Here is an 18643-nt window from a genome sequence, read left to right as displayed (position 1 = left end):
TACTACACATCGACTAGCCGAAAGCATACCTTCCATTAAAGAGAAGATTCCCAGAGGAGGGATTCCAGCACGAATCTGAAAGCTCGGAAGACTAAACCTCTGATCCCGGTGACTGGGCCAGATCGGATCCTGTTCTAAACTCCTTAGACTAGAAAGTCCTATATGATTTTTCTATAAGGTATCTTAGGAATCATCTTCTCTAAGTGGAATCTTCCTAGTCCATGTGAATGTACAGGGAGAAAATGATTAAGGCTTCACCCCTATAAGAAATCAGGAGGACATGGGCTCAAAAGCTAGGAGTTGGGTGACCATATACCTTATCTGAATGAATGAATGAATGAATGAATGAATGCATGCATGCATACATACATACATACATACAAGGCAATTCTTCTCTGCAATGGCTTCTATACCAGTATGGAAATCCTTGCCTGCAGAGGCTGCTTGGCCCACCTCTCTATTGATCTTCCACAAAGCTCCATTGATCTACCAGATTGTTGTTTGACAATGGATTTTTTTTCCTAGCTCCTTGATAGTACTGCTTTACTGTTTGGTAACTGTCTACCATTTTCCTCTTGTTTGGGCTGGATTCTAGTTTTGAGTTGTTTACATTCTAATCCTATGTTGTGAACTGCCCAGAATTCTGGAAGCTGGGCAATATATGAATATCTATAAATAAATCCCCAAAATTTCAAGCCAGCAGAGTCAATGGATATAATAGCTAAGAATTCTGAAATCTGCAATGTCACGCACCTGGAGTACACTAAACTGAACAAAGCTGCTTTAACTATTGGTATTCCATTCAAATCTTATTAATCAATTCACACAGTCTCAAGGTTATCTAATATTACCATGCCATGCTGCTGTTTCTCTGGTGTATCTCTTAGAATGATATCTGAATAGTTATTTAAGATTCTACAGTTAAAACAAAACAGGGCTTACCATGATATATAAATCCAGCCAGAGATATTTGCTTACAATGACAGTGAATGTTGGAAATCTTTCTCACCTAGAGTTTTATATGTTAGTAGAGATTTCCAAGAACTCAATATCTAATATATTTTTCCTCTAAATCTTTCTGCCTGCTGCTCTCACACACATACAAATATAAAATAAACAAATGTGCAAGACACTTTTGGGTAGAAAGCACAAAGTCCCAACTGAGGCATGGCAGACAGAGAATAGAAGAAATGTATGTTCCATCTGCTAATTTTAGGAATCTTGGTTAAGACAGGGAAACAGTGTTTGCCCTACAGCAGAAGGGATGGCCCATAGATAGGCTACTGTCTCTCCAGAACGCTGCATGCATTTTCAAGTGTAGAGTGACAGCACAGGAGCTCACAAACTCCACAGTGAGCCAAAAAGGCCCTCCTTATTCAACTCACACCCCAACTTTTCATTAGGCAGACTCAACTGGGTCCCAGCACCATCTATCATGTTACAATGATACAGACTATCGACAAGGTTGTATAAGGATGAGAACATCACACAACTTTTCCACAATACCTCCCTCTCCCCCCCCCCCAAGTGCTATATAAATATTTGGCATTATTATGCTTCCTTATTATTCAACGAGAGCTTTGCCCAGGCTTGGAAGCAGAGTACACAAAAGAAGGGTGTTCCGCCTTCTTCTTGTCACAGATAGGCTACTGTCTCTCCAAAGCCAGTACAATCTGGCTCCCATTTCCTTTGACAATTTAATTAGTGAGGATACCATTTGCCAGCTACTGATGCAGCCATCAGGAAGAGGAAGCTAGCCACATTATCCAGTTGCTGCAATCTCAACCCTATGTAAATTCACTCTGACAACAAGCAAAACAAGAAGCAAAATCCAGGGTTTGCAAAAAATAGTTTGAAGTATTAACTATTCTGCAAGTGGACATTTCAGATTGTTACATTCAAAGCCCACATTAGATACCTTTGAATCACATGAATTCCAAATGATTTTTCCCCCACTGGAATCTGTTGGTTGCATGCAGTGACACAATACGGTAATACAAACGGCTTGTCCAATCCTTATAATGTTTTATAATGTTTTTCATATACGGGTAGTCCTCGACGTACGACCACAATTGAATCCAAAATTTCTGTTGCTAAGCGAGACAAATGTTACGTGAGTTTTGCCCCATTTTATGACTTTTCTTGCCGCATTTGTTCAGTAGAATTACTGCAGTTGTTAAGTTAGTAACAGGGTTGTTATAAGTGAATCTGGCTTCCCTACTGACTTTGCTTGTCAGAAGGTCACAAAAGGGAAGATTGCATGGCCCCAGGACACCGCAACCATCATAAATATGAGTCAGTTGCCAGGCATCTGAATTTTTATCATGTGACCATGGGGATGCTGCTACGGTGGTGTGAAAAAGAGTCATAAATCACTCTATTCAGTGCTGTTGTAACCTCGAATGGTCACTAAACGAACTGCTGTAAGTCAAGGACTACCTGTACTTCATCCAAACTCTTTCGGTAAGCTGGAGGAGAGAGACAATCACAAGGCAAAAAGCTTGCCCCAACCTAAACAAAAGGGGAAAAGAAAGAAATTTCAACAATATTTAACTTGCACTATTAAGCAAGATAAGGACAAAAGATCAAGAGGAATTTCATTGTCCCTGGCACTTTTCACATCCTAGCCTGACAAGCTTTACAGAATCAAAGAATCAGTGACAGAGGCAGTGGTGGGATTCAGCCAATTTGCACCACTTCAGCAGAACCGGTAGCTAATTTTTTGTTGCCCAGGGCCGGAACGGACTTCCGGAAGCAGCATCCACACAGAGAACCGGTTGTTCACATATCTGAATCCCACCACTGGATAGAGGGCATCTAATCCAATCCCCTGCTTAATGCAAAATCTATTACTGCAATTTTGACAATGACCACCCAGCCTCCATTTGAATAGCTCTAGAACAGAGGAACTCAGTAAGATTATTAGCAGCCTGGTCTACCAGCTGACATAAAGTCAGAAAATTTGTTCTGATGTATCAACTGAACTTTCTTCTTTGTAGTTTTGACCCATGGTTTCTGCTTGTGCCCTTTGGAGTAACAGAGAATAAAGTAAGTCCATCTCCTCATCTGCATGATGACCCGCCAAATATTTGGAGACTATATATCTGTACTCAACTATATTTTCAGTAGGCTAACCATATAATGACTGCTGACAGGGTTTGATTTTTGATTTTTAGATTCATTCGGGGAGAATAGAGAATCAGGATCAGAACAAAATACGCCCAATCCAAATTTAGAAAAAGGAGTCAACAGCTATTGTACAACTTCAATTAATCTTCACATTCCTGTGGAGGTGCAACAGTGAATTAACAGGAAAAGATTATGAAATGCAGGCTCTACTTTTTATCCGGTGAGGAGGGGAACACCTTGAAAAGCTATACCAGATTCAAATAGCATAACTTCCGAGTTAAAATATAAAATATATTTGATTCAATACATACATCCAAAATGTCTGGTTTCTATCGTAAGAGAGATTTATATAAATTCAGCCACTGAACATGCAAGGGCACTATCATGCAATTTATTTGGGAGTCAAGGGCACTCAAGCAACGAAGTGGTCATTCATGGTTCTACCTGTCCATTCCCCTGCCAGCCCAATATTCCACTGTGGCCTTTTCAGCAGCCAATTTTTTTCTCTACACTGGGGGAAAAGTAGCCAACTTGCAATTGCTACACTTCTAGCTCTCTGCCCCTCAGTGGCTTAGGTTTCCAAAACAAGAACAGTCAACACTCTTCGAGGAGTGCCATATTATAGATTGGCAAACCGATATGCAACACTGAAATAGGAAAACATTTTGCAAGAATTTGCAAAACCTAATTTAATTTAAATTTAATTTTCTAAGGCATTTTGTGGAACCTCAGATATTAAAAAGCAGTGACATTTATGGTCAGTGCCAGCCCACTGCAAATGTTCACGCGACATGCAAACCATTTAAATTATGGTAACAATATGCAGTGTCCAGCTTCGATTACACAAAGTGATTATTTCACCCATTGAGCCAAACCATTCTATGGACCGTTTGGTTTTGGCTTAGTGCAGAATTTGAATCCAATCTGGTGATTTATTTAACAAGTTATATGTCAACACTGCCAACATCGGATGTTTTTGCATTGACAACAGATGGAAATGTAGCCATCTTTTACCTTTTTGCTTTTAGAGTTAGATGATGCTGGGAGAGGGAATGTGAATGAGAGTCCAGCTAAACATAACAATACTGGATCCAGCATTGAGAAACAAGGTTATTGTAACCTGAACTGATAAGAAATTGGCAGGCTGGAGAACTGCAAGGAAGCCCTGCTTCCAAGCTAATTGGGGAATGTGATTTATGACTGTTAATTGGAGGAGGGAATTGTGCTTTGATACTATGTGTTCAGGGGAGGGGAATTCAGTTTTTGGGTTGATTATGCAATGCCAATGTTATGCTGCTCAAAATAAAGATTATTTAAGGTGAACAATCTTTTGAAGAGTTTCATTTGTCGGAACCATGACATTATAATTGCATAAACTAGGATTTGCAACTAATAAATTTAAGCCAAAACTAAACAAATCATCTTATGAGTTAACAAAATGTGTGAATCCAATTACGGTAGCTGCTTCTGGGATACTTTCAGTACTTTCTGTATTTCATGGTTAATAGAAAGAGGATGCTATAATATGGTTTGTTTTAGCAAAAACTGCACCTACCGTAGTAAGCCATAGCTTAATGCAGTAAGGTTCATCTGAACAACAGTAAAACAATCCAAGATAATTACATGAACTCAAACTCTTTCCACCATATGTTTATGAGATTATTATTATTTTGTCCTTGTCCTTAAAATTCCCATCAATTTTAAAGCAGGAATTATCATCAATGCACCCACCTATCCATCTCCTGGAAAATTCAGAACATCACTGTATAATTTCTTAAACTGAATATTCCTCTAAATGCAATCTGGGACGTATACTCTTGTCACCTCCAAATGTGCAAACACAAAGTTAAGAAAATCATATCAAAGACCTAGTAGATAGCTACTAATCATAGGACAAACACTTCCTAACAGGTTCAACTATCTTCATGGCAATGAACTGTTTTGGGGCTTTGCATCTGATCTGGATGTGTGCTCCCTTGCAAAAAGTGCCCCCAATCTGTGGTAAGAAGACACTCTGGGTAGTCTGTGAGTCAGCCACCAGAAAGGAGGCAACAACTATATCACAAATTGCTCTAGAGCAGTGGTTCTCAACCTTTTTAATGCCACGACCCCCAACCGGTCATAAGTCAATGACTACTCAACCGGTCGTAAGTCGAGGACTACTCAACTGGTGCAGCACCGTTTGCAGAATGGGGCTTTTGGCGGGCTCAGCAGGGCAGAGACAACTTGGACAATTCTTATTGGCTTTTGAAAGCCAATAGAATTAGACTCTATTCAAGAGAGTCTATTCTATTGGCTTTCAAAAGCCAATAGAATAAAAGGGAGTAGCACAGCTAAGGAAAAGGGGGGGAAAATGGTGGACTGCGTTGTTTGGCGACCCCCGGGAAATGGTCGTTCGACCCCAAATGGGGTCCCGACCCACAGGTTGAGAACCACTGCTCTAGAGAACTGCATGCAGTTTACCCAGCCCTGCTTCAAATAGAAACTAAAGGTGAACCTAATTTGAAATTATATAGAGATCAGCAGTTAAAGGTTGCTTTTCTTTGTAAGAAACTAGAGGCAAAAATGTCAGACTCTCAAAGTCAAACGTTATCAGAGCCTTCATGCTTAGCATTTTATTTTGGAATAAGCTGAGTTAAACTCATGGTTCTTACTCCCAAATATACATTTGTACTGGTTGTCCTGCATTATTCTATCACTTTCTTAATGCATGTCAGATACTGACCACTTAATATTATTACAGCTCCCTAGTTGAGGACACACTGGGGAGTACAAAACTTATGGACAGTTAGGCCATTTCAAATTATGCTCAATTGTTCAAACAATTTATTTTGCTATAGACATGTCAAATACGATAGCAATGAATATACATATTTCTTCAATAGATCTAAGTTAGAAAAATTGGATCTATTGTCTATCAGTCTGAATTTAAATTTACACCTCAATTTATGCAATTAATTTAGATTATTTAGATTTGATTTACAGATGAATAGAATTCTCTGGTATGAACATAGTATATATTAAGGATTTGGGAAGGGTCAATGCAAATAGTGCTATTTCAATATATAGGTTTATTATGAAGTAATAAATTAGGGCCACATTTGGGCTACAAAAAACTGCAACAATTTTGTTTGCCTGCATAAAGAGCATGTCTGAATTTTTGGTAACTAAATCTGTTAGATCTAAGCAAGTACTACTTCAGTAGGGATAGGAAACTTCAATAGGATCAACTTGTAAACAAAAATACAAAAGACTGAACTGTAAGATAAAAGGTCACTCAATATATTTAGGTAATTGAGAGCCAGTTTGGTATAGTGGTAAAGATGCTGGCGTAAAAAACAGAAAACTGAATTCTAGACCTCCCTTCATCATGGAAGCCAGCTGTATGACTTTGGGCCAGTCCCTCTGTCTCAAACCAACCCTCCTCATGGGGTTTTTGTTGTGGGGAAATATCAATATCAATAGATGTTCCCCCACTTTGAGTTATAGATTAAAAGGGCTAGTTAAAAATCTAATAACACCAAATGTGTAACTAGCATGAAGCTATTTTAGTCAGCTTCTATCTGTTTCTTCACAAAGGTTTACAAATTCTAATCAATGTCAAATAATGGAAGGCAGACCTTCATTTCCTTGTCTTTCTATAAAAAAATCTAAATATTCAGCACAAGGTACAATTTACCTAAATAGCCCTGCAACACAGACGTACATCTGGTATCCTCTTACAGAAGTTTCATTTTTTCCAAACAAAAATTGTACAAACCATATTTACATATTAAATTGTGAAATCTGGTTGGTTACTATGACTTTATTATCCCTGTAATGTTCTTTCTTGATGACTGATCTTACCATTCTTATTAATGTTTGAGAGCATCTAATAAATGGAATAATGCAATCTACAGGTCCAAAAGTAAGCCATTCAGATTACTGAAGCTGAGTAATTTCAGTGAGCCACAGAGAATGCAATCTCATTCTTTAAGAAAGTAGATGAATAAGCCATTCTTCCTTTATTTTCTTCAGCTGTGGACAATTCACAAGTATGCCTGAAGAATGTCAAACTCCAGAGTTGGAAACTTGCTAGACTTCTGCCAGATCAGAAAACAGGATAATTTAAATAACTTAAAGAGCACCTTTCAGATATTTTATACCATCATAAGACAAAGAAGGCCTATGAATGATAGACAGTAGAGCAAAAAAAAAAAAAAGATTAAAAGGAGGGGGAGATTTCTACTTAACCATTTTTAGGTAGGCGGAACATAGAAGAGCTGCATCTTCCTCATGGGGAGCAGACACAGAATGTCTGGATCTTTTCAAACATTTGGGTCAAAGCAGAAGATGGAAGGCCAGTCCCCCCCCTTTTTTTTTCTTTTCCAGTGTTTCAGCAGTTGGTGATCAGTGTTAGAACTGCAAGATGAACTGGAATCCAGAGTATCCAATGATGATTGAAGAGTACAACTTGCAAAATAATAAAATTCCTGGATTGTTAGTTTTTTTGTTTTTTGCTTTCCCTGCTGAATTTTGGCCTCCTTATCCGTAACTTAGCAGAAAAACCAACTAAAGGCCAATAGAGCATCCAAGTCATTCCCCTCCCCCAGCTGAGCTCTGTTCTCTCAGAAACAGAGGAGAAGCAAGAAACAAATTGCAGCTCCTTGGACTAATATTGCTTCTCTGTCTAAAACTATCATAGTATCTCTATGTTAACCTAGCAGAGGAATGATTGGGCACAATTAAAACTATAAGCTCAGGATGGCAACTGGGATCCCTTTCCAGACACACACAAAAAAAGCCTGTCTAAAAATAAAACACTGATATAAAATTAAACCAAAAGGGTTAGGCTAGAAATTAAAAGATTTGGAAAAAGGCAACCCTAGAGCCATCACTTGATTGCACCAAGCAGCGAGATAATTCAGATAATTCTTACAAGTCATCTAAAATGGCAATGTGGTTTTTGGAGACTGTACATCGGGCGGGACTCTGCAGCTGGATAAAACAGATATTAATAGGAAGGAAAGGGGGGGGGAAGACGAGTGGGAGAGGTCAGTGATTAGATACGTTTCGCCATTTGGGCGTAATCACAGCAGCAAAAGAGGAGGAGAAAGGGGGGGAAAGTTAGGATCTTCTGATCTTCTAGAAAGCGAAAAAGAAGTGCCATGGCAACTTCGAGGCGATCTACCTCAGGACAGCAAGAGCCAAAATAGTACTTGCGAGAAACCCCAAGGGAGAAAGCAAGGAGCCAGGGAGGACTCGGGGGGGGGGGGAGGAGAAGCTCGGATGCTTCCCCCAGGCGTCGCTGCCTCACCCTCCCACCCCCTCCAGGCACACAGGCAAAGAGCCGACCCCGAGCGTTCTAGAACGCCCCCGCCCCTCCTCCCCAAACAGATGGAACGTTGCAAGCGAGGCCGGTGCGAGGCGAGGAGAAAGTCAAGTTTGCAGCTGCAGTAAATACCGCAGTGGCGGGCGCATCCGCCGCAATGTGAGCCGCTGGGCTTCAAGTAACACAAAACGCCGGTAGGCCCCAAAGCCGGCTGACGAAGCATTACTCCTCTCCCCTTTAGTTAGCCCTCCCTCCCCCAGTGATAGAAGCCGCTCCCTTCTGTGTCACTGACCGATCACCTCCTGCAGTTCATAGGCGTCCCGGCAAATGGGCCAGCCGGCGGCTTGAGGTGCGGGAGTCTGAGTCGGGGGCGGTGCAGCCGGCGCCGGCTGGGGCTGCTGGACGTGAACGGGCGAGTCGCTCTGCTCCGCCATGATGCTGCTGGAGCTCACAAACGGCGACCTTCTTCAAACTTCCAGCCAGCAGCACCTTTAACCCTCATCTGCAGTTCGCTCGCTCGTTCACTCCCTCCCTCTCTCCCATCCTTCCTGCCAGCCAGCCAGCCAGCCAGCCACACGGCGAGGGAGGGAGCGCGCCGAAGGGGCGGAGGCTGGGCGAGGAGAAGCTGCACGCTGGAGAAGCAGAAGTTGCCAAGCGGAATGAGAATTAGCAGCTGATCGACTCTGATGATCCGAAAGGCTGATTACATAGCGAATCAAGCTAAGGAGAGCGTTCGAAGAGAGAGGGCGGCCAACTATTGCTCTGCAAGCTGATATACGGCGGCAGAGAAAAGATTGAACAGATCTGCCAGATCCTCTGTAATATATTTAATGGAAGGAAAGCCTGGTGAATTCGATTTACTCTGAAGTAAGCGGTACAACTTGATTTTGGAGTCCGCCCCCTGGAACATTTTGCACGGTTTACTTCCGAGTCAACACTGATAAGATGGATCTGATAGAGAGGCATCGGGTACTGTATATCTTTTGAGGAAGGAGGGCAAAATGCGCTCCAGAAGTTAAACGAACCTTTTCCTGCCGTAGGAATAATATGCAATACAGTATTGCTAACTTTATTTCGGACTCAGTAGCTGGAGCTACAGCGCCGAGGGGTATTCCTAACTTTCTTAAAGGAGGCACGCCAAAGCTGGCTTGCAAAACTCCAGACGGTCGCTAGAGGGCAGAGAGGAGAAATGTATTTCTGCTACCGGTAGTATCAAGTCGTCATTCCAAGTTTTGTAGCCCATATCTGGTAACTGGAACCTAGTCTGTTTGCAGCGTTTGTGATGTAATTTGATATTGAGAAAGGAGCAGCAAATGGCCCTACTTCAAGCATTAAAGTTTTCAGTTTATCCAAGAAGTGTCTGCCAGACGGACTTCTTTTATGACTAATTTTCTTTTAATTCGTGATAAAAAATGCATTGTGGGCAAGAAATGTTGTGGAAGCTGTTTTTATAACAGTAAAATCATGCTTACAAAGTGGCGGAGCAAAAATCTTGTTTTATTCTGAGTTTCTTTTTTGCAAGGCAAAGCATTTCCTTATGAAGAAACTCAAGAAAATCAATCTAAACATTGTGAAGAACTGTACTGTACAGCCAGTTGGCTAATGAGAAATAGTTGCTAGGCTTTCAGTGAAAAATATCTGGAAGTTATTAGGTTGCTTTGCCCTGTTCTAGAATACTATGGAATTCCACTTTCTTGAAACAGCCATCTAAACCCAAACACTATAATTTCTTTTTATCATCAACTATTTTAGCTTTTAATATGGCTGAATTGAACTAAATTCATTAACACTACAGTAAAAGGCAAGCATTTTCCTCTAAGTTTCCCATGGATGCAGTTCATCTGAAGGTCAGTTATCTTGTAGTAACTTGTACAGACAGAAAAAATTTGGCCTTTAGTGAGCTTCTATATCTAAGGATGGCTTTGATCTTCTTACTCTTGTTTAATCCCTTGACAACTAAGGTATACTACCTCTCAATGCTTTGCGTGTATTATTTACATACCCACCTGTTCCCAACCTGGTGCTATTTTCCAGGTATGTTGGACTTCAGATCCTTAGGCTTTGGGCATGGAAATCCAATACATTTAGGGGTGACAGGTTGGAGAAGTGGAAAAACAACATAGCAAAATGTCCTGTAATGAAGCAAACATTATGACAAGTTTATGAGTCATCATGTCATCATGGTCCAGATGTGTTTCTGAACATATGCAAGTAACAGTTCTTCACTGATGATCACATACTGAGGATCACAGAATTTTTCTAGGTCAAATATAGGTGTCCTGCACACTTGGATCTTAGCACTTTTAAACCTATGACTTTCAGACATTGGTGAACTGTCAAGAGTCACTTGACAGTGAGATGGGTAGCATATAAATTTAATAACAAACTGCTCTTCCTAGCAGCACAGCTAACAGCAAGATGCACTAGGAGTTTTTCAGCAGTAACAATTTTAAACAGTGTTTGGGAAAAAACACCTATTTTTTGAGGTAACGCTTGTAGAACAAGTAGTAAACTATTGATAGAAGCAAAATACCCATAACTGATGACCATCCTCTTCAGACTGGCTTTATTCATAAACATTCCTCAAGTAATAATCCAGACAATTTGGGATTTATAGTAATTATTGTAACCTGATTTGTTTTTTCTTGTAATAAACAAAATTGAAAATAAAGCTGGTGTGCTATTGAGCAAAGCTACAGCATTTACCATATTTTCCTGAAAATAAGATCGGGTCTTATATTAATTTTTGCTCCAAAAGACTCATTAGGGCATGGGTGTCAAACTTGTCACATCACATGACATGTCGCAACATATCACAATTCTTTGAATTGCCGGCAATGGGGTGAGTGCGGCTTCGGTATGATGAAACCGGGCCGCCAGCCGGCAATTTGACATTCCTGCATTAGGGCTTATTTTCCAGTTAGGTCTTATTTTCAGGGAAATGCGGTACTAAATGTGTCTGTCTGGCTGATGATCTTAACTGGGGCTTATTTTTGGGATAGGACTTATATTATGAGCATCCTGAAAAAAATCATGCTGGGACCTATTTTCCAGTTGGGTCTTATTTTCGGGAAAACACAGTAATATCAGATTTACCAACAGGAAAAACTAAATGGTAGAGATGGTTTGAGGATGTGCTGATATTCTGATAAATGAGTATTTTGTAATTAACCATACCCACCAGGATAGCCATTTCTCAGGGCATCCATTTTGTGAGAGTACCTATCTATCTCAAAATTTCAAAGCATTTTCTGCCTCTACAGGAACTTGTTGTGGGTTGTACAAGTATTCTTGTAATTCAGTTACATACTAAAAGAACCCCAGTAATAGTATTTTCCAGATACGTGCTGTTTCCAGGAGTACAGAAAAAGCTTGTCTGAGCATGCGGGTTACCCTGGAGATTATATAAGTGCTTAACTGCATAGTTTAGGCATAGATATGCATTACTGTGGCTGGATTTAGCTAACTGGGAGACAGGAGGTGTCATGATGGACAAGAGCAAGGAAGTTCACCCCCAACTCCATATTGGATTCTAAGAATGCTTTCATCGTCATTGTAGATCTTATTTTTGAAACAAAACAAAGTTCTACAGTGCAATCCTAAGCATATTTTTTATAAATAAATAATGACATACTGAAAATCTGGCCAACATATTTATAGACAAATAGTACAGAAAAGATTTAATTCAGCTATTCTGTTTATTTTTTCTTTTTTTAAAAAAGATTTAGATCAAAAAAAGCAAAAGCTTCACAGAGGAGAATTTAATTTAATAATATATTCTCTGTCTCACTATTGCTAGGCCTTAGTTAAAGAATAAAACAGGGTAATATTCTGTTTTACATCAACTTGCCTATTTACTTTTTCATATTACCCTGGCAGATATGATTTATTCTTACAAAGAAACTAGCTTTCTGTTTAAACAGGATGTTCTCTCTTTTGTGTTACGCTATGCTGTTTTGTAAGGTGACATAGGTAGTTGTGTGAATCTATAAATATATTTCCTGTTCCCCCCCCCCGATGCTAATATGTATTGTCCATTCTGTAAGTGCTTTGAAACCATAGTTTTAATAATCTAAAACTAATTGGGATATAATGTTTGCTTCTCTTTTCCAGTTACAGCACGAGTGTCACACCCACCGCCTCACGTAATGTGTCACGACATATCGCGACTTTTTTTTGCTTTGCCGGAGCTGGGGTGGACGCAGCCTCCGTATGATGCAACTGGCCTGCGGGCTGGCAGTTTGACACCCCTGAGTTACAGGAACATGCAGTGATGACTATCAAAAATTAAACTTCCCTGTTGAACAAAGCTGTATTTACTTAAGTCTAAATAACAGCTGTATAATATCCCTTCCCAGCAATTATTGTGTTAATACTATCATCAATAAGGAACACACACAAACAAAAAAATCCTCATTTCACCTAATCTTTGAAAGCTGGAAGAATTTTCTAAGACTTAAATCTCTCTTTGGTTCAGATGTTTGCAGTCCACCTTAATTAAGTTCTGCTTTCATTTGTTTATTTAAAGATGAAACCTAAGTCAGGTTTGGAAAGATGTTTAACTTCGCTTATTACTGACAGAGTAAATCTTATTTGAAGGTTATGTCAAAATAACTCTGGACACTGGATCATGAGACTCGGGAGCAACACAAAGACACAGAAGAGAACAAATGATAATAGAATCTTTGTTCCTAATAAAAAAGACAAAGTACAAGGAAAGCTAGGTGCTAACAGGGTCAGCTTAAGCATGGGGGGAGGGAGTCAAGTCTAAGCAGAAATTCTTCAAATATAGCAAATATACTTTTCATAGGAGGAAGTAGAATCATAGTAATATTGGAGGTTTGGGACATTTTTCTTTTCTTGGTGGTTTAGTTTCTGTGTAGATGCCCTGGCGCTGCTTGCATTCCAACAGCACCAGATTTGTTTTTTAAATCTGATTTACAAATTGAATTTCTGTAATCCATGTTTTATTTTTAACTATAGCTTATTGAATGAACCACACTTGGCTGGATTTGCACAACATGCAAAGCCATAAACTTATCATTTACAAATTGGGTTGATTGCATTTACACATCGTATTTAGCCCAAACCAAATAAATCACAGCATGGCTTTTATAGCACAATCTCAATAATTTAAAAGTATACAATGAATTGAATAAAATGACATAGCTATTTGGGGAACTTTCCTATTTCATCTGTAAGAGGGCTGCTGACATTATCTTCCACGTTTCTTAGTTGAAAAGTCACACTGAAACCTGCAAGATAGACAGACAGACAGACAAACAGATATTTTTATCAACAAGAATAAAATACAAAATAGAAAAATAAGAAAAGTATATCCAACACTGACAACAATTTTGAACACAATTTTGTGTACAAAAAATGATCTAAATGTCAATTAAATCTGACATTAAACATAAAGAATCCATCCCAGCTGGATGCTGGAAAAAAAAAGCTTATGGATTCTCTTCTTCTTACATAACAAGTCTACAAATATTTATAAACTTTGCCATCCCTATTTAATAGAAATACTATGTTAAATAAACAAATATTTCAGATAGGGAAGTCTCTAATAATCAAATCATCCCAACATCTAATCATAATATATATGTGTGAAAAATGGGGGGGGGGGAAGAACAGTGAATAGGTTAGTCCAAATGTTACATTAACCTTCAAATTCCTTTGTTAACCATCTGTTATTGTATTTAACATGTAGAAAGTCCACAAACCGCTTCTAGTCTCTTATAAAGTCACCCAGAACTCTACAAGATTTATTCTGAGAAAATATATCCAGAATTATATTTTAAGTCTGAACATACTAGTCCACTCTACCTTTTTCACATAATCTATATCTCTTCTTTATTGGCAAGGAAGGAAGAGATTCTGATGCAATATTATGACAAATTTGTACTAATAAAACATGCCCTATATTTTGTCAAGCAACTGTAATTTCCCCCACTTTATTTGCTCTAGTCAAGTATTAGATTTTGTGCTGCTTGGCTTATATTCAAATAAGTAAGCTTTACAAGTTTTTCAAATGATAGATCTGCTATTTCAGATTCAACCACTGCAAAAGAAAGGGAGTCTATTTGATTGCTTTTCATTTGATTGCTTATATATTAATCTCCTTTTATAAATTAATGGAGCAAAATAGTGGGCAATTAAAGAATGATATGTGAACAGCTATTAGGCGAAAAGAGAATGCAGTTTATGTTCAAATCTCAGCCACCATGCACTGAGCATCCTATAACAAATGGATTCTGTCTGGAAATGAAAAAAAGGAGGGGGGAATGTATATTACTGAATGCAATTAGAGCTAGAAAGTCTTTTCTAGAAAGTAACATATCAATAGGCTGTATTTAGTTTGTCTTTCTGAAATATCTTCCATTAATACAATTTTTCCCAAGTTTCATAATATTTCTATGTTAAGGTAACAAAGAATTTATCTTCTGTCCATTTGCAAGAACTGTCTATAATTTATTTCAACTAGAGAAAAACACTGGGTTCCTTTGACAGCGAAGGAGGCATTCTTTCAAGTGAAGTCCTTGTCGATGGTCCATTTTTGAAGATTAGGGGCAGTAGATGTCCAGTTGCATTGGAGGCTCCAAATCAGAGGGATGGAAAACAATTGGTCCTCGGTCTAATTTCAAATGATTTTTGAAAGCTTTTGGGGAAAGATCAATGCAGATCCCCAATAAAAAAAATCTCAGGTCCTTCTGTGCGTCATGATATTTGGATAGAAAGAAGCAGGTATCGGAAAAGTATCAGAAACACTTGCGTTCTCTACAATCTTTACATTGAACAATGTCAAAAGGAAGAGCCCTTGCATCAAGATGGGGAACCATAACCGCACGTGGAGGCTCATGCATGTGCGCATGTCCATTTCTCCTGCAGCCCAGTCTCAAACAGGCCACAGCCCAGTAGTAGTGGGCCATGGCCTGGGAGTTGGGGACGCTTGTCTTAGGCCATAAATAGGGAGGCTGTTATGACTCAGGTGGTGAAGCAAGGCAGGCCTCTAAAGACTTCTTTATTTCTCTTAAACAAAGTTCCAGCCAATGGCCCTCCAACGACCGCTAAGGCTCCACCCTCAGTCCCCCAAACAACAGCTCCTATAGTACACCAAAAAACCCCAGAGAAGGAGCATGCTCACAGGGCAAGGCCAAGGGTTCCAAGTCCCATCCACCAGGCAGGATCCAGGCACAAGACCAGGGCAGCACTCAGGACAAGAAACAGGTCCCAGAAAAGAAGCAGTTCCAAAGCCTCAGTGAAGCAAAGGCTGAACATAGGCCACAAGAGAAGGGTGAGGTCCAAAACAAAATGCGAAGAGCAATCTTCAAAGCTAGGCAAGGCAAATAGCAACAGGCACGAGTAAAAGCCGGGGGAGTGTAAACCAAAGCAAACTGTTCCTGGCAAAGACTTAACTCCCCACGGCTTCTCCTTAAGTTACTCCCCTCCAGGTGTTCCTTGTGAGGAGGGGTGTGGTGACCTCCTCCCAAGAAGCCTTGCAGCCCTTCTCTGGACTTGCCTACACTCCACTCTCCTTGCCCTTGGATCAGTGGAGCAGGCAGCTGTGCCTCATTAGAGGAGATCATCTGCCTATCAGGACACCTGCTGGTCATTATCTGATCCTCCCCTGTGTCTGTGCAGGCAGGCAGCTCTCTGTCTGGTTGACCACCTCCCCAATGCCTGAGGGGCCCAGGACAGCATTGTCCTCAGCCCCTGGCATGCCTTCCCTGTCGGATGGTCCCAGCTCCAACTCTCCTCCTCTTCTTCTGAACCAGCCTCTGAGGGGGCCATGACACAGGCTGGGCAAAATGTGAAAGGTGCCTGCTGGCCCACAATAATAGTCATACAGTAGTCATATATTTAAATTCATAGTTGGCAAAGACAATCCCCTGACTGACAAAGAAGACATGTTAGCTGGTTCATCATCATAATTAAGATTTTACCCATGTTTCCCTGAAAATAAGACCGGGTCTTATATATATATTTTGGGACCAAAAGACCCATTAGGGCTTATTTTCAGGGGTGCCTTATTTTGCGGCCACTCGCCCACTCCATCCCACCATCTGTTTGCCGATGGCAGCAAACGCTTACAGGGCTTCCCAGGGCAGACACTCGGGAGGCACAGGCAGTGCCAATGGAACATGCCTTCAGGAAAGGAGGAGAGCAGTGCGGACAGGCAGGAGAAGCCGAAGGACCAGGCGGCGCAAGCCTCCCCTTGCAAATGGGGCCCAGCCGCAACAGCAAAATCCCCCCAGTATGGCCTCACTGGCACCAATGCACGCTTTTTAACCCTAAGTGTCCAGACCGGAGCCTCAGCGCACTTAAAGGAGACGGGTGCTGCCTTTAAGGGGGGGGCAGGCAGTGGCGGTGGAGAATGAAGCGGTGGCGGGGGAGTGCTCTATTCGTTCCTGGCCTGCCCTGTTGCGGCTGCTCAAGCTCCACCTTCACCTGCTACCCAGCCAGCCGACACAGTGGGGTGGTTGCGAGAAGGCTGGGGCTCATTGACTTGCCTGTTGAGTAGGACCCATCTCAGTGCCCGGACTAGGAACGGATGGTACTTGGGGGACAGTCTGTGAAGGGGGAGCAGAGGAGAGGGGATGCTGCCGCTGCCGCTGCTGCTGGTGCCATGGGAAGGGGATGCAGAGGAGACCTTCAGGGACTTTGCAGAAAAGTGAGCGCCTGCCTAGCCCAGCAGTACAGGAGGTTCAGGTTGAAGGAACCTTTTATTTTCTCATCTTGCCTGATATTCAGGATTTCCAGTATCAGGATAAACAGCAATGGAGCCAGCCAATATCCTTGTCTTCTACCCTTTCTAATTTCACATGGATTAGTTAGATCACCATTAATACTATAACCATTTTTGCTTGCTGTGTTGTATAATCAGCTTTGACCCCTTGAATAAAATTCGCACCAAAGTCCATTTCTTCCCGAACTTTAAACATAAAGACCCAATTTAAGTTGTCAAAGGCCTTCTCAGCATCTAAGAATATTAAAACTGCCTGTTGTTCATTATGATATTGTAAATGAGATTGGTCTGTAATTCTTTATCATCATGGCATCCTGACGCTCCTTCAGAAGTAACACAATATTAGCTTCTGACCATGTTGAAGGTATTTCCCCCCCTGTAATATAATATTTATTACATCCTTTAATGGCTGAAGAAGTTCATCTTCAAAACATTTATAATATTGATTTGTAAACCCATCTGGGCCAGGGGCTTTGCCTAATTTCATTTTTCTTATAGCTTCTGATATTTCAAAGGTAGCTATTGGGTCATTCATAAATTGTCTCCGAGTTTGCGAAAGTTTCAGCAAGTTTTGCCGAAGCAAGTATTCATCTATTTTCGACCTAACTCCTGTATCTTATACAGATTAGAACAGTGGTTCTCAACCTTTTTATACCGGCGACCCCGGGCATAAGCATGCGGCGCGCATGCGCGGTGCGGATGCATGGCGCCACCCCCTGCGCGGCGCACATGCACGGCATGGCACACATGCGTGGTGCTGCCCCCTGCGCGGGCTGAGGCATAGCCGGCAAGAGGCAGCGGCAGGCAGGCCCGGACGCTCCCGTGCGGCCGCAGCAGCGGCGGCGCAGGGCAACCACCGACTGGGCCACCAGCTGGCCCAGCCAAGGCAGGTAAGGCACCTGCCGGGCCCCATGCGCACCAGCAACCCTCCCTGCACCCACTGGCCTCCCACCTCCCACCCCCGGCCCTCTTTTACTTACTTTTTAGTTGCTCAACAGGGAGGGAAGCTCTGCAGACTATTCCCCTTGCAGCACTGTTTGCAGACTGGGGCTTTTGGTGGGCTCAGCAGGGCAGAGACAGCCCTGGACAATTCCTATTGGCTTTGAAAGCCAATAGAATTAGACTCTGTTCAAGAGAGTCTATTCTATTGGCTTTCGAAAAACAATCGAATAAGAGGGAGTAGCACAGCTAAGGAAAAGGGGAAAAAAATGGCGGAAAAAATGGCGGATCGCGTTGTTTGGCGACCCCCGTGAAATGGTCATTCGACCCCAAATGGGGTCATGACCCACAGGTTGAGAACCGCTGGATTAGAATAAAAATTGTGAAAAGATTTTTCAATCTGTTATCCATTATTACTTTGTTGCCTTCACAAATTTTTTCAATCATTCTCTTTTCCCTCTCCTTTCTTAATCTATATGCCAACTATCTCCCTGGTTTATTTGCCACCTCAA

At 41.2% G+C, this 18643-nt stretch overlaps 1 protein-coding gene across 2 annotated transcripts in view; it reads right to left on the bottom strand.

Annotated features, from left to right (window-relative positions):
* Positions 1-10033, bottom strand: part of STK39 (serine/threonine kinase 39) — a 127506-nt gene extending 117473 nt beyond the window's left edge. The window contains exon 1 of one of the 2 annotated variants that reach the window (XM_039365458.1): positions 8733-10033. In XM_039365458.1, coding sequence (XP_039221392.1) covers positions 8733-8874 — 142 coding nt within the window. In that variant the 5' untranslated portion in view covers positions 8875-10033. The remainder of the gene's footprint in view (positions 1-8732) is intronic. The other variant, XM_039365457.1, reaches the window with a different exon arrangement.
* Between the last annotated feature and the right edge of the window lie 8610 nt (positions 10034-18643).

This window comes from Crotalus tigris, unplaced genomic scaffold (genome assembly GCF_016545835.1).
Source record: "Crotalus tigris isolate CLP2741 ecotype Arizona unplaced genomic scaffold, ASM1654583v1 scf7180000020074.1721668, whole genome shotgun sequence".
Classification (NCBI taxonomy): Eukaryota; Metazoa; Chordata; class Lepidosauria; order Squamata; family Viperidae; genus Crotalus; species Crotalus tigris.
The sequence above is the reverse complement of the archived record's forward strand: the minus strand, read 5'-3'. Positions and strand labels throughout refer to the sequence as shown.